Source organism: Schistosoma haematobium, chromosome 5 (genome assembly GCF_000699445.3).
Source record: "Schistosoma haematobium chromosome 5, whole genome shotgun sequence".
NCBI classification, from domain to species: Eukaryota; Metazoa; Platyhelminthes; class Trematoda; order Strigeidida; family Schistosomatidae; genus Schistosoma; species Schistosoma haematobium.
The window spans coordinates 8,866,211-8,891,330 of NC_067200.1; the positions used below are offsets into that span (position 1 = coordinate 8,866,211).

Below are 25,120 nucleotides of genomic sequence, written 5' to 3' on the forward strand. Positions count from 1 at the left end.
GAACTAGCAACGACGGCAGAAAAAGCTGAAAGGGAAGGAAATATGAAACAACTTTACGATACAACGAAGAAACTAGCAAGGATATACAGTAAACCAGAGAGGCCGGTCAAAGACAAAGAAGGCAGGAAAATCACCAAAATTCAACAACAGCGTAACAGATGGGTAGAATACTTCGAGGAACTCCTGAATAGGCCGGCTCCAATGAATCCACCGGACATCGAAGCAGCACACATAGATCTTCCCATAGATTTCAATCCACCAACTACGGAAGAAATTAGAATGGCCGTCAGACAAATCAAGAACGGGAAAGCAGCAGGACCCGACAACATACCAGCTGAAGCACTGAAATCAGACATCGAAGCAACCACAAACATGCTTTATCTTCTATTCAAAAAGATTTGGGAGGAGGAACAAGTGCCGATGGACTGGAAAGAAGGACACCTCGTCAAGATTCCAAAGAAAGGAGATCTGAGCAAATGTGAAAACTACAGAGGCATTACACTACTATCAATACCAGGGAAAGTTTTCAACAGAGTGTTGCTGAACCGGATGAAGGATGCAGTAGACGCCCAACTTCGAGATCAACAAGCTGGATTCCGTAAGGATCGGTCGTGCGCAGACCAAATTGCAACACTACGGATCATCGTCGAACAATCAGTTGAGTGGAACTCATCACTATACATCAACTTCATGGATTATGAAAAGGCATTCGACAGTGTAGATAGGAGAACATTATGGAAACTTCTTCGACACTACGGAGTTCCTGAGAAGATTGTCAATATTATCCGGAACTCATACGACGGACTACAGTGCAAAGTAGTGCATGGAGGACAGCTGACAGATGCATTCCAAGTAAGGACCGGAGTCAGACAAGGCTGTTTACTCTCTCCCTTCCTCTTTCTTCTGGTGGTCGACTGGATTATGAAGACCTCAACATCTGAAGGAAAACACGGAATACAATGGACAGCTCAGAATCAATTAGACGATTTGGACTTCGCAGATGACCTAGCCCTCCTATCACGTACACACGAACAGATGCAGATGAAGACAGCCAGTGTAGCAGCAGTCTCTGCATCAGTAGGCCTCAGCATACACAAAGGGAAAACTAAGGTCCTCAAATTCAAAGCGGAGAACAGCAATCCAATCACACTTGATGGCGAAACTCTGGAAGATGTAGAGTCCTTCACATATCTGGGAAGCATCATCGATGAACAAGGAGGATCCGATACAGACGTAAAGGCGAGGATCGGCAAAGCAAGGGTCGCATTCCTACAATTGAAGAACATATGGAACTCAAAACAACTGTCTCTCAACCAATATCAAAGTGAGAATCTTCAATACGAACGTCAAGGCAGTTCTACTGTATGGAGCTGAAACTTGGAGAACTACAACAACCACAATCAAGAAAGTAGAAGTATTTATAAATAGTTGTCTACGCAAGATACTCAACATCCATTGGCCGGATACCATCAGCAATAGCCTTCTGTGGGAGAGAATAAACCAGCTTCCAGCTAAAGACGAAATTAGGAAAAGACGATGGAAATGGATAGGATACACACTATGTAAATCATCAAACTGCATCGCGAGGCACGCCCTAACTTGGAATCCTGAAGGGAAGCGGGATAATAGAAGGCCGAAGAACACACTGAGTAGAGAAATGTAAGCAGATATGAAAACGATGAATTACAACTGGACGGAGCTAGAAAGGATTGTCCAGGACAGGGTTGGATGGAGAATGCTGGTGAGCGGCCTATGCTCCTTCACGAGGAGTAACAGGCGTAAGTAAGTAAGTAAGTACAATCCTATTGATAACAAATGTTTTACTTTTCATATATCTAAGCTATACCAGTCACAAATTCTGTAAGACTGTAATTTATGAACGAGCCAATTAGATTCAGGGTAACAGGTCATGGATTTTGGCGCGAAATTCATTAATCTATTTGATTAAATAGTGTTTTGGTATTTTAGATCGTGTCACTTCATGATGAAAACCCGAAATGTATATCATAATCCGTATTCTTCAAACTGCTTTATAATTGTCATTTAGCCCTAGCAATTAGGTGAACATTCTCATTGTCAATTTAGTGTCACTCAAAGGTCATCCATAAATTATAGTCTTATCATAAAGTCTTGTTAGAACTTCAAGAACCCATCCAAAAAGATAAGTTAGTATTGAAGTAGATATAACAATTTAACTGAACAGGTTTTGTTAAGATTATTTTAACTTATAAATTTTCAACGATTCCACAATGGGGATCGATTCATGACAAAATTACTGTTCACACAACTTTTGCCAAGTTACTGCTGATATTCTGGACAGAATTTGATTACTACATGTTTACATTCATGTTTTTTTGTACGAATTCTATCGACATTCTAAACGTTTACAATCTAGTTATAATTTAACTAATTAGATAACATTAGAATCCATTGAAGATTCGTCAGCGGAATTTAGCAAGGTTTGTATCAGTACATTTTAATTGAGACCATGAGCTGACTGATGTTAGACCGCCGTTGGAAACATTGAAGCCCTGGATGACCGTTTCGTCCTATTGTGGAGCTCCTAAGCAGTGCGCACCCACGATCCTGCTCGCTGGACTCGAACCCAGTGCCTTCAGTCTCGCGCGCGAACGCCTAACCTACTGGACCACTGAGCCGGCATCCAATGGTGTTAGTGTCTAACATCAACCAATCCTTCGGTACTATTTACTTCAATCTTAATATAGATGTTCATTAGTCTCTTGAATGATGTTAGCTATCGACTCTTTTGATGGATACGTTAGTTCATATTAAATAGATATTGTTAATCAGTAGATCAGTGTTGGTTGTCTTTGAATTTGAACACATCTTCCGAAGTTTAATATGCAGTAGAAACATCCGCATTCACAATTAGGTTCTTTCAAATAACCAGTGTCAAACATTATTCTTAATTCTTAAATAATAATTTATCTAAACAATAAAATATGCGATTAATTGAATTCGATACAATCTCACAATATGAATATACTTTTACCCGTTTATAGTCGTTATTGATTTATGGTTAAATTGTTTACCGAAAAAAACACCCGTGCAGAATCATTTTGTCGATTGTGCCAAATAGCGTGCAAGAAAATTTCATTTTTTCAAATTGTGAAAAACTACTTTGATTTTTGTAGCTAATCCTAATATTAAATACTCTTGACTACAACTTTCGTTTGTTTGCCAAAGAAAAGTTTGTATTTTTCAATCATTACAAGACAAGTTGATAAGAAGAATAATATTTTGCAAATCACTCGACATGACAAAAGACTAAAGTACTCTCAGTATGTAATAAACACGACTGAAATACAGAGTCTACGATTGACTGATCACTCATTGAATAACAATCAATGTCATGCTTGCCTATCGGTTTACCGTACTGGTCAAATTCTATCGATCAAGTTGCAATGTGGCAATTAGACTATGTTACTTGACACCATGTTCACTACATTTTCATAAGTGACGGTGAAATGTAATCGACAAGATTAGACAAACATGATGTTGACTACTATTCAATAATCGATCAGTGTTTATAACACAGTCCTACAAAAGATCATTCTTGGATCTAATACCCCAATGATAATGGTGAGACTGGTTAATCAGGGTTCGGATTTACCAAGGAGCATCGGTTCCCTTCAAACTGCAGCTATGGCATGCCGATGAGTGGCATTGAGCGAGAAACCTCGGTTTATGCATCCCAATCGACTATCTTCAATCATCTAACGACTTCTACATTTAGAAGTGTATTTAGCTCCCAATACAAAGAACAAACTGACATTCGTCTAGTAATATAATTAACAAGTAAATCACAGTTGGTAGGTTTTATTTAATCACTGACGAATTTCGATTGTTGTATCGTTGAGGTTCTAGTGAAAAGTCTTAACTAGTGAACCTCAGACATTTAGAGACCGAAACAGTCCTGACTAACGGCACTGGATGATTTTCACTACATATATGAGCTCAAAAAGTACTACTCAATACCAACCAATTGGTTTTTACTGCTGGGCTTTCGTCACAAGACGTTGAAGATCCTGGATTCTAGCCCTGGAAGGTTGTGGGCGAATTCCAATGCTAGCCCCACTTAATTCATTATAGAGGAATGTTAAGTCCAAAAAATTTAAATTACCTGTATCTATTGATCTAGTTTTCTCAAGTCCTTATTAAACTTTTGAAAATATGGGAGTCCATGTTTTCTATTAGTTCTGTTACAAATATGTAGTGACGATATTCTGAACACGGCAGTATCAGACAATAGTGATATCCAGATACCCTGAAAGTGGTTCTTAAAGACAAAACGTGAAGAAGGAAATGCAGTATATTTAAACGTAGGTGTAGACGGAACAACTTGTGACCTACAAGTTGTTTGTTTAGGAGGGAACAATGCTTGGTCAAGCACCTTCAAATAGCAGTCTCCATCTAAACTAACAAGGTGAGTATAAATGCAGAATGCCTTCAAGACTATTGAATTTGGAGAGTTATTTACCATTACAATAAAAATAGAGCCCTAGATTTACTATCAGTGGTCTTGACAAAAACAAAACACTGTTTATCTAAGTACTTACTTACGCCTGTTACCCATCGTGGTGTAGCATAGGCTGACGTTACTTGTTCGTTACTGGGGTTTCATGCAGTAACAGGTTAATTAAAAGTCCTTTATTAAAACATCGAAGTATTGATGAAATATAATTGAGATCTGAACTAGTGTTATTCTAGGTCATAACTAGAAGTATTGTCACAGAGCTATTCTGAAAATGACTGGGATCCAATGGAATAACAAGACCTAGACTATATGCTAATCAACGGAATCTCAACAGTATAAAGACTAAACAAACATAACATTAGTTATTACACATTGATCGATCAATGTAAACGTCTCAGTCCTTCATGTGATCGTAATTCTAGTACTATTATATACTTAGACACATAAACGTTGATATAAAGGGACACAGATTTTTATACGCGATACATAAATCACTAAATTTGTAAGTGGGCTGGGATTCCGTCCGGGTGTTCAAACAGAAACAGGTGGTTTTCCCAGAGATCCACTTCTGAGACCATTAACCTACAGGTATAATCTACAAGACAATGTAGCAACGTTAAGAGATGCAATCACGTAGTAGCCGTTGACCGAGAATAGGTTATACGTAGTTTCTTCCCTCAGGATCCTGGAGCCTATGTGAACCATTAGTTTAGAATCACGGTTTCCTAAATCTCTCAAGTGAATCCACCCTACCCGCCAACACAGTTGAAGTGACGAACATTTAGTTTTCATCCTTTCAAATTCGTAAGCAACACCCCATCCATGAGGAGGAGGTGAGTAGGGTGTCCCTGAGTGTGGGTAAATGCATGGCCATATGAGAGCATTTAGAGAGAGAGAAAGCTCTTCTCACCCTCCTTCTTAGCCGTATTAAGGCATTTTTGGACTAGTAACTTAGTGATGACGTTACTGGCAGTCAATCAGGATGATTAGGTTTCCAATCTTATGAGATCAATTAGTTCATATTAAAATAAACCTTGTTAAAGAATCTCATCTAACATGAAATGCTAGTCTGCACTGAGTTTCTGACACATTGACCTCATTCACTTAGTATTAAAATATACGTTATTTATAGAGTTATAATTAATACTGAAATTTCGGTAGACTCAATAAAATACCCAAAACTGTTCGTGAGTTTAACCTGTCAAATTGAGAAGACAATTTGAATATGGTTGAGATCATAAGTCAGTTGAAGCTAGACCACCATGGAAAACCTGGAAGCACTGGACGACCGTTTCGTCCTATTGTGGGGCTTCTCAGCAGTACGCGTCCACGACCTCGTCCCCTGCGAGATTCGAACCCAGGACCTACTGGTTTCGCGCGCGAGCGCTTACCCACCAGACCACTGAGCTGATCGACATCCAACGGTGTTAATGTCTAACTTCAACTAATCTATGAAATTGAGCGACACATCCACCATTGTCACCAGTGAGTTCCTATCTCACAACAGACCTGGTTGAAGTCCACTGGTCAGTTGTTGACTAACTAGAAGTACTCGCCCAACTTTTGTTCGACCTTCAGTGTTAATAATTGGTTTTTCATCATCTTATAATGAGATTTTATTCACCATGGAAAAGTAATAATTTCGAATTATCTTCTATGCTACTTATATCAATTTTTACATTCCATTTAATGGTTCTTTTTTTCTAAAAAACAAATAAAAAACCTGTGCTTCAAAAATAAAAAGGAACACTTATGGTTTCATATCACACACACATACACAAAAGTTACAGTACCTAAACAAATTAGTTTACAATTTGTGTTTAAAATGTCAAATATCAGTATGTACTTTTGTCTACCATTAGTACTACATTACACAATTATAGATACACTAGCATACACACACACACACACACAAGGAAACAAACTTTTGATTGGATTAACAGCATTACTATAAATGGTCAATAGCTTCTCATACTTGTATTGTAGTTAAGTAAATTAAATTAACTTCTATTGGTTCATATATACTTTTTTTATAAATATTAATACAATTACTCTCAGTTTCGGCCATTAAAAGCATCATCAGTAGTCATAATAAGATTATCATTAATGTCAATAACAATAACTCAATGCAATACCCATACCCTTTATTAATAAGTGATACTTAGCAACAATGATAGAAGTCTATTGAATTTTAAAATATTTTCCCCCTAATCAATTTTTACGATAATAAACAACATCAACTTTCAATCATTAATTTTATTACTATGTACAATGTTCTTTTATTTTTCTTCAATGTTACTGATATTATAATGTTGATGATTTCATGTGACTAATTGAATGAAGTGTCACATGGAAATCTATTGACTTTTGCACTACATCGAATACATATCTCTCTCTATATATATAATACGTATAAATAAGTAATAAGTTAATTGATTTACTGGAATATAGAAACACAAACACAAATGATGTGAATAAACACATCATTTTAAAAAACCAGATAGGTTGGATTTCATTTTGTGTATGTGGTGTGTATGTGTGTGAGTGTGTTGTTATTGTTGTTATGTGTAGTGTGTGTACTTGCACTTTGCACTTATGAGTAAAGTTTAATCAAACTTTATTTCTAAAGAAAAAAAGAGTAACAACTGACTAGATTCAGAGGGAGAGAGAGAGAGAAACAGAAAGAGAGCAAGACCAAGTTCGCTAAGAGACCATTTTTATTTGTAATTTCGTTGTTGGCTGAGTTGGTTCCAATATACATAACACATGTGTGCAAAACACGTATAAATCTACAACATACACATATATATACACCTACAGATTGAACGCATTCGTCGAATTTGTCTCTATTAATCTATCACACAGTGTTGTATATTTATCTAACACACACACACACACACACTGAAACTAACATGTAAGCGTGCATATGTACTTACATGACACAAGAAATCACAATATTATTATCATTAATAATACTCTTATTATTATCATTATTGTTATCATCACCATTACTCTGACATAGATTGGTCATATTCACAATAATTACCATTGGAGGAAATCAGGTCTACAAATTTTTACTGGTTTTTTTTTCAAAAACAAAAACGAAATGAACAAAATAGTTAAGAACTAATTGTCAAGGAAATTATTTGTAAACAGAAATGGAATCTATCGAGGTCAACTGTTCAGAGAATTCGGCCGTTCAAGAAACTACAACAACAACCATTACTATTACTTCGAGTAGCACTGTAAATAATGTAACTACTGATAAGACTACTGAAGATCATTATGATTATGATGACAATCAAACTGAAGTATTAACAAAGACAATTCATTCAGATATGTCTAATAGTAATGATTTACAATCAAGTATTAATTCTCATGAAACTACTGCTTCAGAATCAAAGGTAGATGATCATGAAACAGAAAATCCACAGAATCATAACAAAACAAATGTAATAACTACTGGAATAATGATAATAAGAAATGAAACAATAAGTCCTCATAGTGATACATTCAATAATGAAGTGATTCCAATGAATACTGATGTTTCCATAGATGAGATTGAAACGAAACAAGACAAAACTCATACGGAGATAAGTCAACAACTACAAGAAAACAATTTGGAAAATAATCAAGATATTAAAACAGAAGTTGAATTATCTTTAATAAAAAATTCACCGGATATATCAACCCATAAATCATCGATTAGTAATAATTCATCAATAAATCAATCAGCTGAACATTATATTACAACACAAGAGGAATCACTTATAAATAATGATAAAGATGATGAGAAAAATAGTCCGAAACATCCATACCGACCACCTCCACCAAAATTAAATCAAACTAAACATACATCAGTATCTCTTTCATATAGTGGAGGAGAAAATGATGATGTAATAGGTAAAAATGACAAATTAAATGACAATTCACAGATTGATACTAATAATAATGATAATAATTATGAAACTAATGTGAAGACATCAATAAAACAACAGCAGAATGAAAACGATGTCGACCAGCATGAACCTCAATATAAACGTCCAACAATCAAATCAAATATTAAACATGTATTTACTAATCTGAGAAAAAGTTTTAAACGTAAAGATAAACCATCAATCAAACGTGTAGTTAATGATCATGATAATGTTGAGAACAATCATACATACACTAGTCAACAATCAATGACAACACATGCATATAATAATAATAACGATTATATTGATCATAGAAATAAACAGTCAAATTTTCCTTCAAGTTCATCTTCTCATCAGGAATATCATCATCAGTATTATCGAAATTCCAATGAACTACAAGAAAACCAATCACAATTATCCAATGCACAATCCTTGAATATCGTAAGTTTGAAATATTTGTATGTAGAGATAGAGAAAGAAAGACTAGCGTTTACATGATATATATATAAACTTGTATTATTCAAGTTATGAGGTGAGACCATTTAAGGGGGAATTTTTCCACTTTTCAGCTTGAAAATACATTTACTGTAGTTCGTATTTATAACTACATGATGTACTGAATTCGTGGTAGGTCTGACAAATTCAGACAATGGAAGTGCTGTTCAATGGGTATTTTTCAATTATTTTATTTTCGTTCATAGTATAACTTAATGCTTCGTTTTTTGAAAAGAATTGTCAAACTTCCAACTTTCCTTCTTTCATACGATATAGTCTCCCGTCTTAGAATTTCAACGTGTTCATCTTAATCATCGATTATTTAATGAGTAGTGATCAATTTCATGCTTATTTAATGCTTTAGTGATAACTGAATTGTGTCGATCAAATCGCAATGTGCACACTAGGCTAAACGAAATGACACCATATCGAGCTATTAGATGATTGAAGGGAATCGGTGATAAACCATGGGCCTAGGTATCGTTCGTGGTGGAGCTCTTTCGTATCGAGGACCTGAAATCTTAACGAAATGATGTTCTCTATCGAATTTATGCCTGTGTTTGCAGGCTTCATGGTCTTACATACTGACACTGAGCTTATAGTTGCCTTACAAGTTTTAGTGATCTGGTTTTTAAAAAGACGGAATCCGGATTCCATTTCAAATGTAATCAATGATCACTCTTGAAAATATTTTCACTTTTCATTCGAAGAAATGTTAATTAATCTTCCGTTTTGTTCAGTATCAAAGAAGAAAGTATTGTCAATATTGAGCAATTTTTCTCTCGTAAAACTTCTATGTAATAAGAATCAGTGACCTTAGAAACACTAACAACTATCTTTCTTCACTAGTGAATGACATTGATTTAAATTTTACATTCCGTTAAATACTACTTTAATTAAATAATTATAAGCGTCTAGTTTGTCTGAAAATTATTGATTATATGAAATGTTTTATTTACATTGATTGATCACCTAGTGCAGATCAATTTTACACTGTCTTAATAACAATTCGGGCTAATCTATTTCTATAGATTGAAATTACAATGTAACTTGGTTGTGAACTACTTCGATTGATGAGTATATATTTCAGAACTTGTTTTATAGAATTTAATAGTTGAGATCATGAGTCAATTGAAGCTAGACCACCATAGAAAACCTGAAAGCACTAGACGACCGTTTCGTTCTACTGTAGGACTCCTTAGGAGGTTTTTCCTGGAGTTCAAGTGGGAAGCAGTGATCACGATCTACACGATTTCGCCTCGCGAGATTCAAACCCATTACTTATCAGTCTCGGACGTGGGCGCTGAACCATTTGACCACTGAGCCGGCATCAACGGTTAAAATTACAACTATTGAATTACTATTATTAAAATTGCTATAATATCCACAAAACCTTTTCTGATATTAATCAACATATGCTCACTAGTGACTGGCTTCAAGAGGTATTTCCTGCAGTTCTAGTGAGAAGCAGTGACCAGTGGAGTTCAACCAGGTTTGTTGTGAGATAGTAACTCACTGAAGACAATTGTAGATGTGTCGCTCAATTTCGTGGATTAGTTGAAGTTAGACATTAAAATCGTTGGGTGCCGGCTCAGTGGCCTTGTTGTTAAGTGCTCGTGCGTGAAACCAGTAGGTCCTGCGTCCGGATCTCGCAGGGGGTGAGGTCGTGGATGCGCACTGCTGAGGACGAAACGGCCGTCCAGTGCATCAAGGTTTTCCATGGTTATCTAGCTTCAACTGACTCATGATATTAACCATTGAGATTATTTATCTGTTAGTAAAAGTAAGGTAGATCTTTCGTTTTTTATTGATAGGGGGGTGCTTGGTTCTCTTTCTCTCTCTCTCTCTCTCTTAAAACGAACAATCCAAAGTACAGTTGAAGGGTGGAATAGATTTTTCACACTGAAATTAACGTTGATTTAATTACCAAATACGTTTTTTTAAAACATTGCATTGAGTTATATTTGATTCTATAGAATGATCTTTGAAGTTTGTAATAATTTGACGATACTTATTTAGATGAACAGCCAATTTAGTCAATTCAGTTAAAAGACAATTCTCATCAATATGTTTTGATAAACAGTAGTATTCAAGAGGTACTAAAATGGTCATTCTATCTTATTCTGGACTGAATTCAGATATCCACTACCTTATACTGATTAGAGCCAAAGTCTTGAGTGTTTCACAGCAAATAGGATATTTATAAAAAAACACTTAGTTGATACCAGATGATTAAGTATTCTTTACATTCTCAGTGGATTTTTTTAATGGGAGTTAACTGATAATGAAGTTAACTGTTTCTAATGTATGCATAGATCATAGCCAGTACTTTCGATGCACTTTGTATTTCACTATAGATTAGTATCAATATTACATATATAACATTGTGTACTCAGATATTTTGTTTCGTTTCATTACATAGGAAAAACCTTCGTCCATCATCTTTGTCTTCTTCCCTTTAAGTCAATCTATATCAATCTTTAATGCACTTTAATTAGAGCACAGAATATTGATTGAAGACAACTGAATTGAATATGTTATATCGCTGAGTGTCTGTAGTTAAACATTTGTAGACTATTCGACTTTAACTTATTGCAAGCACTGATAGTTTGGGATCTGATCTTCAGACAACTCATCATTCATTATCAATCCCATACTAGATGGAGTCATTAATATAATTTCTTGTAGTCACCCAATGTTTATCTAACCTGAAGAAATCTATATTGTAGACTTTCTCGAACCACTAATCAACTAAAATATAAATCAGTCAGTGAGTCAGTAACAACGTAGAACTTCGTACGCATGTAGATCAGTTCGAGTTACCATACCACATTAGAACAGAGATGCAGTTATCGATTCAAATCTCATAGCGGTAGAGGTCGTAAGAGTTTAAGCAGTAATCGGAAAGTTCAGGGTTTGAAGATGTTATTCAAGGAGTATAATACAGTGAAATAAATTTGGAAAGAGAAAAAAAATGGGACATGAAGAATTGAGAAGATTAGAATTTGGAAGAACACAAAGTGTGGGATGCACCGGCGCCATTGCAGACGATTTTGAGTCATGTCATTCAAGGTCTCCAACCATCGGTTGCTATCATCTCGCGGTCCCCAACCAGACAGACTACGCTGACCAACATGGCTCAATCCACTTGTCAGTGACTTCGTGGATTTGTGCCATGTTTTGGCCTGGCCGCCCCTAGCTTTCTTCCAGCCTACTCCTACACCATGAAAAATTGCACATCGTGTCAGTCAGTGGTTGCGCATACGTAACACGTGTCTCAGCCATCTCAACTGATGAATTTTCGCTACCTCATCAATTGATTTGCCATCCTTACCTAGTACCTGATTCCTAACAACTCCATTACTTACTCGGTGGTTCCACGATATACGAGAAATGCTTCGAAGACACTTATGATCGACTACTAGTAAACTACGAATATCCTCTACTCTTACCAGCCATATTTCACTGCCATAAAGTAGGATGGAACGAACTGCTGCCCACTAAACTCGTCCGTTGGTTGGTAGACGGATATCTCGCCTAAACTAGAATGTAAATGCACAAGTCATTATATTAATACTTAAATAACTGAAATAGTGCAGTTTTTTTAGAATGATTGGTATGCAATTAAATCAGGGATTCAAGAAGCATTTTTCTACAACACTCGGAAACAGGTACATCTAGCTGACCAGTCTAACATTAAACGAAACCCATACCCTGGATTCCACTTGTAATCAAATTCCAAACAAACTGTAGAGAGACTAAATTTCTTAGATTCCTTTTTTTTCAATTGTATGGTAATCAACTTTTAATTATTCAATGAGTTAGGTACTATCAGCTTGTAATTTGTTAGGAATGACTTCAATCTGAATATTATCATTAATTCTGTTATTCAGCATAGAAACTTGAACAGAATTCGTATAGACATGGCTTAGTATTTGGAACTTATCAAAATCATCTTGTATAATCACATTATCACTGTACATATCTTAGTTGTAATCTAAAGTATAATATTCCCTAAGGGTAAATTTGACTTTATCAAGAATGATCATCAACGATTTGTTTTGCATTGACTGTATAAGTTGCTTAACAATGAATAGATTTATAAATATAGGGATATCACATAGAAGGTAATCTTTTCTCATTTACCCTAAAGAAAATTACAATCTAAAAAACATTATTCGATATATCAGAAGAACTGGAATTACAAACTGGATCGTCCATCAGCTTATCATTCTCGTTCTATCCAATATATCCGATAGTCTTTAAACTTCATTTCCCTAATTGATGCCATAGATATAACAAAATGAAAAGAGTTAGTTGACGATTAAATAAATGAGACAATTAATGAATCAGAAGGGGTTTTGTGGATATTGTAGTAATTTTAGTAGTTGAGATCATGAGACAATTAAAGCTGGATCACCATGGAAAACCTGTAAGCACTGTAGGGCTGTTTCGTCCTGTTGTGGGACTCCTCAGCAGTGCTCATCCACGATCCTGCCTCGCGAGATTCGAGCCCAGGTTTTATCGGTCTCGTGATCGAACGCTTAAACTGTAGACCACTGAGCCGATCGGCATCCAACAGCGTTATTGTCGAGCTTCAACTAATTTATTACCTATATTAAAACTGATCATGTAAATATAAGAATAACATTGTCAATATAGTGTTACTGAGGTAATTTAATATGGTAAATGAATAAAGTCAATAGAAGAGGTCATAGAAATTGAAATATCAATATATTGAGTAAATAATTCATTTTAAGACAACTGACATTAAAACCACTTAGAAATTTTTTTACCTTGGTCTGATCGATAACTTTTGAGGGTATCACCATGATTCTAATCAATGGACAAATTATCTGCTTCTATATTCATCTTAAATTTATTATATAATTTACTTGAACAAAGAAACCTTGCTACAAAGGGGCACCAAATACAAATGCGTCACACAATAACAATGAGGCCAGTAGTAGTTATCATTGATTTGTGTGAGGGCTGTGATACTGCCCGGATGCCCAAATTAAAGTATATGGTTTGCTTAGGTGGCCATACCCCGAGCGTTTGACATGAAGGTCTAGTCCACAAGGAATTGGAGCAACGTTGGGAGATACAGTCTCATGTTGGTCGGTGACCAATAATTGGTTCATACACCATTTTTTCACTCAGGATTCTGGAGTTCATGTGCAACATTGGTTTGGAATCAAGTTTCTCAACTCCTCTAGGTAAACTTTACGTATCCACCAACCCGGTTAAAGCGCCGGACATTCGCTTTCCATCCTCTCAATTTTGTAAAAACACACACCACGAAAAGGCAGTGAATAGGACTTCCCTGACAGTGGTTGTATACGAGTGACCATGTGAGGGCATTACGGCAATAATAACCGATTATATCATTTTAAGAATGATTGTTAATGCCGGGAAACAGATTTGAAGAGGGTAATATGAAAAATTATGAAGAAGTATTCATTAATATGATAACAGATTCAAATTATAAATTTCATATCGCATTTGGTCTAATATTATTCAGGTAAAATGGTGATAATATTGAATGAAAATTGTTTTTCTATGTAGACATTAAAAACTATGCTCCTATTTCTCAGAATGCATCGGTGACTAGATAGATATCGTCTTTCTCTATTCTTTACTCGTGTATGAAGATTATTATTCGAAAATTCAATGATAAACTTGTCTAGGAGTGGGCTTATTCTTTTAAAAAATGACCACTTACATTCCCTATTCACAAAATGAAAGCACTGAACCACTTCACTTGTTAGTTATGACATTTTTCAGATTTATAATCCATAATTCAATCAACACTTTCCATTACACCCCTACATTACTTTACGTAACCCCTTTGCTAAATGGACATACAGAGGCGGTAACTAAAAAAATGAAATCTGATAAAAATAAGAGTTTACAGCCTAATTTCTTAAGGTTTCCGGGGGAAAGGAACGACGGGCCAGGTTTGCTGGCAGACAATTGGAGTAATTTGAAAGGCGCAAAACTATTGTTTCTTAAAGTTTATAATTCACGGTAATAATAAATTGCACTCCATATTATATATATATATATATATATATATATATCCGTAACATGGCTTTGCATAGGCTTCATGTTAGCTAGAACTTAACAGTTAACATCTCACTGAAGTATTCAGAGTGTTTATAAGCAAAGATGGATAGTGGCTAGTAGTGGAAATCAAAGTGTTTGTTTTGTCGTATTTGAGACTCATCAAATGGATGTATCTGCATTCCAGAGTTGATTTTCACTTCGAGACTCGAACTCCGTATCTTTTGCTTGCGACTTATGGCAATATTGAGGCAATCCGTACAGGATACATATATGCTAATAAAACACTGATCAATTGAAGTCCTAATCATCAATGAGAAGATTCAAACAAACAATATAAAAATGGATTATTTAGAATGATGTTTAGTATCTAAAGCAAATGATTAATTTCATGGCATATACATGCACAATAATATGTGATTTAGGAAACTTAAATGACAAATAATTATTTGTATTCTCAACTGGACATGTAAAACTCAACTAATGGAAATGTTAGGACTACTGTATTGATTAGTGAAAAGATGTCACCTGGCTTCTAGTCCCTCTAAACCGAAGGGCCATAAAATTGGTCGATCTTTGTTTCATGGTTGTTGCCACTTCAGGAGGCGAATAAACATATACTCCATAAGGCTTAACACTACTTTGGATGTGTTGTTTGTAACTGGTGTTTGGAATTCTCATAGATGGATTTTTTTTCGCAACACTATCGTAATCCTAAATGGCGAAATTTAGGTGTAATAGAATTGCTCAAAAACCTGAATGTTGAGTTTTATATTGTCAGAGAATAAGCAAAATTGTAAAGGTTTCCAGGATACGAAACGATTGAAAACATAGGTATGTAATTTCTTTGCTTCAGTAAGTCTCATGTTACGACCTCTACGAAAGTACGGAAAGAGCATACATGGTTGGTGCACAGTACTTTGATTTGACGGATCTCTAAGGCGATTCACAAATGAAAAATCTCCAGTAGTGAACTTATTTCTAAATGAACCTATTCCTATGAAACGTTTTTGGTCTCTGAGAGCATGACACGAGGTAATATGCCGTCTACGTCTCTCTCTCACTCTCTCTATTACTGCCCACTGATGCATCTGCTTTGATTACAACTTTATTACTTAATTCATTTCGGTCTGTGTTAATAACTATTTAAACTTATTACCAAGTTGAAAATCAGATATTTAAGAGAATGACGAAAATGAAATTGACTTAGCAGAAAATTACAGTTAAACTACATGTCCATTTTGACAGACTATTCAAATTCGGGTTTTTCAAAACAATTTCATTGATTTAAACAAAACTTATAATTATAAATAATAATAAATTGTTTAAAACTAGACAATTTACCAATCATATTTAGATTATTGACTGGATGAGAAAATTAACGTAAACATACATTGACTGTATACTAGTATTAGTGTATGTTAAGTTTTTGATTAAAATCATAAATCGATCAATGTTATACCATGATTAAAGACCTGGAAGCACTGAATAATCATTTTGTCTTAGCATGGGACTCCCCGACAGTGCGACTCCATGATCTCTCACGTGAGATTCGAACCTAAGACCTTGAGTCTGGTATGCGAACGTTCAACCTCTAAACCACTAAACTGACATTCAACGGTGTTAATGTCTAATTTTAACTAATCCACGAAATTGTGCGACCATCTTCCATTTTTTGAGGTAGATACTTGTCTCCACCCGAATGTTAAGTGATGATGATTAAGTATTTTAATCTGATTTCAAGAATGTTATTTCAACAGTAAACATTATTTATCTGTACATGATTGAACTTTGGTGTCAGTAACTGCAGTTGATCAGTCTTTTGACACATGTACATTCTGAGAAGATTGTCATGATAATACTGTTAAGTTACAAGTTTTTATATAAAGTTGCGTAGAAGTTAGCATTGCAGTCTAGTAGGTGAGTTCCGTTGGACTTATGAGTCGTCAAATGGATGTACCTGAATCTCAGCATTAATATTCACAATGATACTCCGTAACTCAGTGGATAATGTGTTGACGTTTTAAATGAAATGCGATTGGTTTTATTTCTAGCGTGTATATTAGAACTGGGGTGCAAGTGAATCTGTTGGACGATTTTGTAATAAAAGAAAACGAGTATCCTGTATTCCACTGTTAGTCATAATCTAAGCTAAGTGTTCATGCGAGATATATGTCCACTTCAACTTTAATTAACTTACAAAACAGTATAAGTCAAAGACTGTTTGACTACCGTACAAGTTATTGGTAATAATTTGGATTACTTATCAAACAAGTGAATATCAAGAAATCTAAATTCTTTTTAATGTGTTATTCTACTCGTCATTAATGGGATTTATTGAAAGAAGCAATTTTGGGAAGGTTATTCAGCTATGCAGAAACCACAGGCTAATGTTACTTGGACATCCTTCGAAACGTAGGAACTGTTGGGTAGATTTCACTTTATATCATTATACCCCCCCCCTCTGAGATTAGACCTCTATGACTGAAATTGGAACGAAACTCTGAACATGTATGATTCTGTAGCAAACTCAAGTAGTCCAATCGCTATCAGCAATCTTAATGAACTAATTTATTTTTATGGATTATTAGATACCAACTCAATCGTACAAATCATAACGTATTCCCTATGAACCTCAGAAGTTCAAGTTTTTAACTGTGATAAGATCATTATTTCTCATTATTAAACAATTCCATATCAAGACGAAACATTTAACCAGTGATTCTTATATAATCAATCCTACCTCATCTTGTTTATCAGTTATTGATGAAATAATTGAGTAAAACATTATTTCTCTAGAAATATCTGATTAAAATCTATTTTCTAAACATGATATATACAGTGGCGCAACTTCGTGGATTGGTTGAAGTTAGACTTTAACACCGTTGGATGCCAGCTCAGTGGTCTAGTTGGTTAAGCGTCTGGTGCGAAACTGGTGGGACCTGGGTCCGAATCTCGTGGGGGTGAGATCATGAATGCTCACTGCTGAGGAGTCCCATACTAGGACGAAACGGGCGTCCAGCGCTTCCAGGTTTTCCATGGTTGTCTAGCTTCAATTGACTCATGGTTTCAACCAGTGAAATTAAAACAACTAATAAAATCGTATTCTATGGGAACTGAATAGATATGTCAGTAAAAGGTCGTTTTCCAGTTCTCGATAATAAATAAAACAAATAGCAAATACATAAATAAATACCTGAATAAGTCACATGATTCATGTGTCCATTTCAACATTAAATCAAGTTGAATGTTGATGTTACATTTTTAATTACAAAAACAATTATTTTTAAATAAACAAAATAAATTAGTAGAATTCGTTTTATTCGATAAATAATTTCATAATTACTTACTTACTTATGCCTGTTACCCTCGAAGGAACATAGGCCACCGACTAGCATTCTCCAACCCATTCTTTTCTGGGCCTTCCTTTCTAGTTCTATCTAAATGTTGTTCATTCCTCTCATGTTTGTTTTCATTTCTCAGCGTAATGCTCTTTGGTCTTCCTCTTCTCTTTTGACCTTGAGGATTCCAAGTGAGAGGTTACTTTATAACGCAGTTGGGTGCTTTCATCAATGTGTGTCCTATCGTCTTCCAGTGCTTTCTCTTGATTTCTTCCACCACTGGGATCTGGTTTGTTCTCTCCCATGGTAGGTTGTTGCTGGTAGTATCTGGCCAACGGATTCAAAGTATTTTGCATAGACAACTGTTAATAAACACTTGTATCTTCTAGATGATTGAGTTAATTTCATAATTACTAAATGATTACTATGACTAGTGTTGCGTGAAACTTTAGTTAAGCACAATATTAATTGGTGAAATTGCCTATTTCAAACTGTATTAGTATGTTCAACTACTGTTTTCCTTGACTTATAATTATAGTTGTAAAAGGTAGTAGCTATGAACAAGCTATGTAACATCAAATCATGGCATAAACCGGTTTATAAATTTATTGACTTTTAATCAGAATTAATTTTAGTAGATAAAGACTATCAGGTTAGAATCAGTACGATGATCTCAATCGGTTGTTAAAGAAATGGAGTGACATGCATCAGAATGAGGCAGATTGACATAGATACATTCACTTTGCTTCTTGTTCTTGATCTTGTATCCTAGTATTAATTTATATACACCTTTTTTGAACAATATTCTCAATGTCTGATCTTTATCATTACGATCGCTACTATGAATGTTTCGACTTGTTCGATACTCATCTTGTGAATGTCTTCTCCTTATGTTACTGTAGGTTTACTCACACTTAAGTTAGGTACGACTTTTATATCATCCATTCACATGAATGTACAAATATAACAGTACAGACAAATGAATAAAATTCTATCATACAATTATAGATTTGACAGTAACATGTTGTACTCTCACATCAGTAATTTGTCTCATTCATTTGAAATGCGATGAGAAACATTGAACTAATTACATTCAAATTATTACCAAATATACCCACTGACCAACCTATTCAGTTATTAACCTCTTATGGGATGGACTATAAAATCAACTCAGTTCCTTTTATAATTTCTAATGGATAGAAGTTTCATAAATCTAATCGAACAAGTATAATTTTGAGCAAAAGTGTGAATAACATAGTCTGCTAGAAAATAGATTTTTTCAATAACTTTATAAAGTTAGACACTGACACCGTTGGATGCCAGTTCAGTGGTTTAAAGGTTAGATGTTCATGCACCATATCAAAAGTCTTGAGTTCGATCCCCACATGCAGGATCATGGATGCGCACTGCTGAAGAGTTCCGTACTACGACGATACGATCGTCTGGTGCTTTCAGCTTTTCAATGATGATCTAACATTGATCGATTCATGATCTTAATCAAAATCTCAATCATCTCCACAACCCCATACTAAGAACTTTATAAGAGTTTTGCTCATGTTTCACATTGAATTCATCATTCAATTAAATACAAATTTATGCTTTTATCAAGTATTTCGACTTGAGCATTTTACTCATAAACTGTGTCGCTGAATTATACTATTAATTATAATGAGTGAAAACTTTGTATTTCAATGTTTGAATTTGTCAATTTAGGTCAGACAATGGGTAAATCGATTTACTTTTGTTCATCTCATTTACATTCAAATGTATATACCTATATATATACTTATATACATTCGCTTAAATGACGTGAAAAAATGCTTAGTTTAATACTAGACATTCACTTAAAAAATGGTTTATTTTACAAGTGAAATCTACTGAATTACTAATATAAGTAGTATTGAGTAGTTTTTCGTCTTTATTCAACGATGACTATTCTTTTATGAAAGAAATTTAGAATAAATCAAAGCTATTACTTTCACTTCATTGAAGTAAGGGAAAGCATTTTTAAAATATTTAATAAGTTTTCAATTGTCTGGAGTCATGCGCAGCTGTATTTTAAGAGAATTTCAGTGTAAGCAGATCCATGTGACTGATGATAGACACAATTATATAATGGACTGTTAGGGCTTGAAACGAGATCTTCAATAAAAATTGTGATTTGAAATGTAGCAATCACCCAACAAACAAATAAAAGTTCTGTTTAAAACACAATTAGTGAACATTAAAATGTTTGTGCTGAACCTAATAGCTTCCATTCAGAGCATTTAATTTCAACATTCAAATGTAATAAACATGTCCCGCTATGACAAAGAAGACATAGACTGAGAAGAAGAATAGTAATGGAGGGCTGGTTAATAAGACGGGTTTAAGTATCTTTTGGAAGAAGAAATTTATCACTTCACTTTGCATCTGACATCATAACATTATAGTGATAAACAGATTACCGGTATACCTTTCGCTTTTTCCAGATATTTCAATAGCGTTAATAGATAAAATATCTCAAGTAGATGATGTTGATATATTCTGACGTATATGTACATACCACATTAGACACAAGTTCTTTAACAGGTTGAGGCCGATTTTAAATGTATTCATATCTCATCCATCGAAATGAAAGGTTTTCTAAAAACCTCATTTTTTGAAACGATCCTTATGTATATACATATGTGTATCGACACACATAAAAATAAAACAAATAATTGATGATATAGACTTAGAGATACAATTCAAATTAGTGGATTCCAGTTCCAAAGTGAAGAGAGAGATAAAAATGCATTCAGATGATTTCTTAGTAAAATGAGTAGCGGATCCCTAATTTCATCTCTACCTATAAAACATCTATTTTCTGAAAAAAATTTTAAACTATTTTAGAAACATTCACTTGGTGTTATTTACTTGATCAGTCTCTTGCTGTCATATGGGCATCCTGTACGAACTGTCTCGATATTGCCTTAGGTTACAAGCTTTCAAACCAAAGATAGATAGTGGCTAGCAGTGGAGTTTCAGAGTGAACATCAACTCTGAGATGCAGGTACATCAAGCTGGCGAGTCCAAAATAGGACTAAACGCACGTCCTGGATTCTATTGTTAGCCATTATCTTTGCTTGTTTTAGAAACAGTATAAGCTATGTCAAAATACGTGTAACCAGATCACTCTGTCTAGCTATGATAACCTTTATTTAGGTCATAAGAAACCCACACATCTGAGATAGGTGATAACCGTAAAAACAATCAAAGCTTAGCATAAATCTTCATTCTTTACGTTAAAGAAAGTATTTTATTCACATTATTAGGTCCGATATCGTAATTGAGTTACGAGTTCATTCTTTATTATTCATAAAATTTTATTCACATGTTTCAGGAAAAAAAATTGTCAGTAAATTAAAAGGTCACTTCAATACTGAATTTGACCTTTCTTACTGGTTACCAGTGGTAAATATTAGTTGTCTGACTTTTATTCACAACAAAATCAATATTGAAACATTATTTTGTCAGTTATAAAATTTTAACAGTTGAGATCGTGAGTTAATTAAAGCTAGACCATCATCGTAAACCTGGAAGCACTGGACGGCCATTTCGTCCTGTGAAGGGATTCCTCAGCAGCGCGCATCCATGATCTCGCCTCGCAGGATTTGAACACAGGACTTATCGCGCGTAAGCGCTTAACCACTAGACCAATGAACCGGCGGGCATCCAACAGTGTTAATGTCTAACTTCAACTAATCCATGAAATTGAGTGACACATCAACCATCGGCATCAGTGAGTTACTATCTCACAACAGACCCGGTTAAACACCACTGGTCACTACTTCTTACAAGAACTCCAGGATATACACCTTGAAGGCAGTCAGTAGTGCGCATTTGTTGATTCATATCACAAGGGGTTTTGTGGAGATTGTAGTAATTTCAATAGTTTCAAAATTAACAAATTTTTCTTCTAAATAATCATATAAATTGAAAATAATGAGTAGTTGTTTTCAGGATTAATTCAGTCAATCATTAATCTATATTTATTGAACATATCAATTGATCACTGGAAAAGATTTAGATCTATGCTACTGTTATATTCGTTAACTTGAATGCTACTACTGATTCGTCTTACTCGGAACGGAACGAAGAATCGAGGATTCAGAGACTCGATTGGCTCTCTAGGTTTGAAGCTGTCATGATTTCACTTAATCTGCGAACAAGAACAAGACTCGGTGACCAAACACCCGTAAGCTAGCTATTTGATGCGTCCCAGCCCCGCTAACTAGAGGGAGAAATCCAAGCTTGGAATGGGAATTATATTCTTCACCCAGAAACGAGCGACAACAACAAACACAATTCAAAACATATATATACAGTACAAAACCGTCCTTGGAAAGAGTTACCAAATAGCATACTAAAAGACGCGACGGACCAATAGCATCTAAGATATTTACCAATGGGAAATACGATATGAAGGTGACAAGAGCGTCTTTGGCGCGAAAACAAAGAAATTCAAATATTCTAAATAAATTACAAAATTAGGTCCTTTCCCAAGTGAGTTCTGGGGATCTAACGTCCCCAACAGTTACATAATTATAGTTAGTCGACAAGAAGTCATAGATATTTGTTTTCAACTAGTTTTCACTTATCAATAAGATTCGTCTATGTTGTTAAATGATTTTATGTTACTTATAGGATCAAAGTGCTCATCATTCAGAACTAATACTTGATTGATATCTTTTAATCGGTGTTTTAAATTTCAGTCAATTTGGTCACTACAGTAGTGAGCAATGAGAACTTCTGAAGAATCTGGAACTAGGATTTGAAAAATGTTTCTTATGCACTTTGATCATTTCGTCAAGTGATCTATTCTTAAATTGCATGAGCTTCACAAATCTATCATCCTGAAGTAAACTAACTATCCAAGGTAGAACTAATTAATTTTGAATGCCAAATAATTACTGATTCGAATATTAAACTTTACAGTCATTCTCAATAGAATGAACAAAAGAATATTTCCAATGGCAAACGTTTCGGTATTTAGATGTAAATAGTTCTCAACACTTCTTGATAATTTGAATTTGTAACAAACAATACAGGTGACCTCAACTATTATTATCAGAAATGATTTGAATTATCTCGTTGTTGATGCTGTGATCTTAATGTTGATCAATCTTTATTCATAAAAATACATCTTGTAGAGATTGTCTAGATAAACATTTTATTCCGGGTTATATAAAATAGATTGTGATTACGTCAGGCAGAGGAATTCACGACGTATACATTTTTAATGAATATGTTTGATCCTTAAATACGAAGTGAAGATGACATCAAGTTCAAAATGTACTTATTGATTTAGAATGGATCTTGTTCATTGTTTTTCATTATTAATGGGTCTCTACCTAGATAACTTCTAGATAGATTTGGAGATCTATTTCTTTTATTCAATCGGTATGGATCATAACAACAAAAGACTCATTCATATCAATTAAAGTTAGAGTTTTGAATTATTAGCTTAATACATAATCGTATCTATAATCTTCTGACAAGGATCTATATCAAATATGTCAGTAAAATACTTTCAACCAACAATGGGTTTGTAAAATATATATATTAGTGGTATTTTGAAACAGTGATTTCAACGATATAGAGTTTGTTGTGTTCAATATTGTATAGAATTGTAATTGCACACTACTAGTAATATACTAGTAATATATTTCGTCAAAATCATTCATTGTTGTCCATAAATATACTTATGATTAGATATCTGTTACTATATAATTAAAACAATGGGACTGTAATTTATGGATGACCTTTGAGCCATGCTAGACTGACCTTGACTGTGTCCACATGATAAATAGAACCAAATGAGGGTTATGATTTACAGTTGACGGCTAGTGTCAGGAATTACATCTAGGGTTTTCATCACGAACTGATATCAGCTATAATACCTGATTGGTTCATCCATAAATTCTAGTCTCGCCATTAAAACAATAAGACAGGTAAATAATTAATAATACATCAAACATCAATAAAGTGTTTTGTATGTATAAATATCTAGGTTTGCTGGTCGTTAACAATAAGGAATTTCTATAATCATTCTCTGTTAACATATTATGAGTATCATGAGCAGATTACTTCATAGGTGTTAATAGAGATAAATGGTTGACATCAGTAAACTTAGACGATCAATTGATTACCTATTGACAATTATATTCAATTGAAAGGCTCCAACTAAGATAAAACATGTATTCTGGATATTACTATTAATCATACTCCATCTTTCCGATTTATACAAATATCGGTATAACTTTAATCACTATGAACTCAAATCCTTCTTATTTTCATAATATTATTATTATATTATTACTATTTGAACACATGAATAATGGTATAAAGGGGCACTTGATTTGTTTGTGGGATGTGGTACTGCCCAGGTGCCTAAACTGAAGCAGATGGTTTTCTTAGGGGTCATACCTTAAGCCTACGACCCAAAGGTTTGATCCACAAGGCGGCGAAGCAACGTCAGGAGATGCAGTCCCATGGTAGCCGATGACCAACGATTGGTTCATACGCCATTTGTTTCTTTAAGATACTGGAGCCCATGTGCAGCATTGGTTTATAATGAGGGATTCCCAAGTCACGTAGGTGGATTCATCATATCCACCAACTCATTTAAAGCGCCTGACATTCACTTTTCATCCACTCAATTTCGTAAGCAATACACACACCCCGAGGTGTTGAGTAGGACTTCCCTGACAGTAGCTGTATACGCGCTGCTATGTGAGAGCATTTGAAGAGAGAGAGAGAGCTAACTCTCCCCACCCTCA

The 25,120-nt window shown here is 34.6% G+C and overlaps 1 protein-coding gene across 1 annotated transcript in view; it reads left to right on the top strand.

Moving 5' to 3' along the window:
• Positions 1-7,473: 7,473 nt before the first annotated feature.
• The window catches only part of WC2_17 (blue light receptor), a 78,805-nt gene continuing 61,158 nt past the window's right edge, over positions 7,474-25,120 (top strand). The window contains exon 1 of the mRNA XM_051217443.1: positions 7,474-8,856. Coding sequence (XP_051064843.1) covers positions 7,657-8,856 — 1,200 coding nt within the window. The 5' untranslated portion in view covers positions 7,474-7,656. The remainder of the gene's footprint in view (positions 8,857-25,120) is intronic.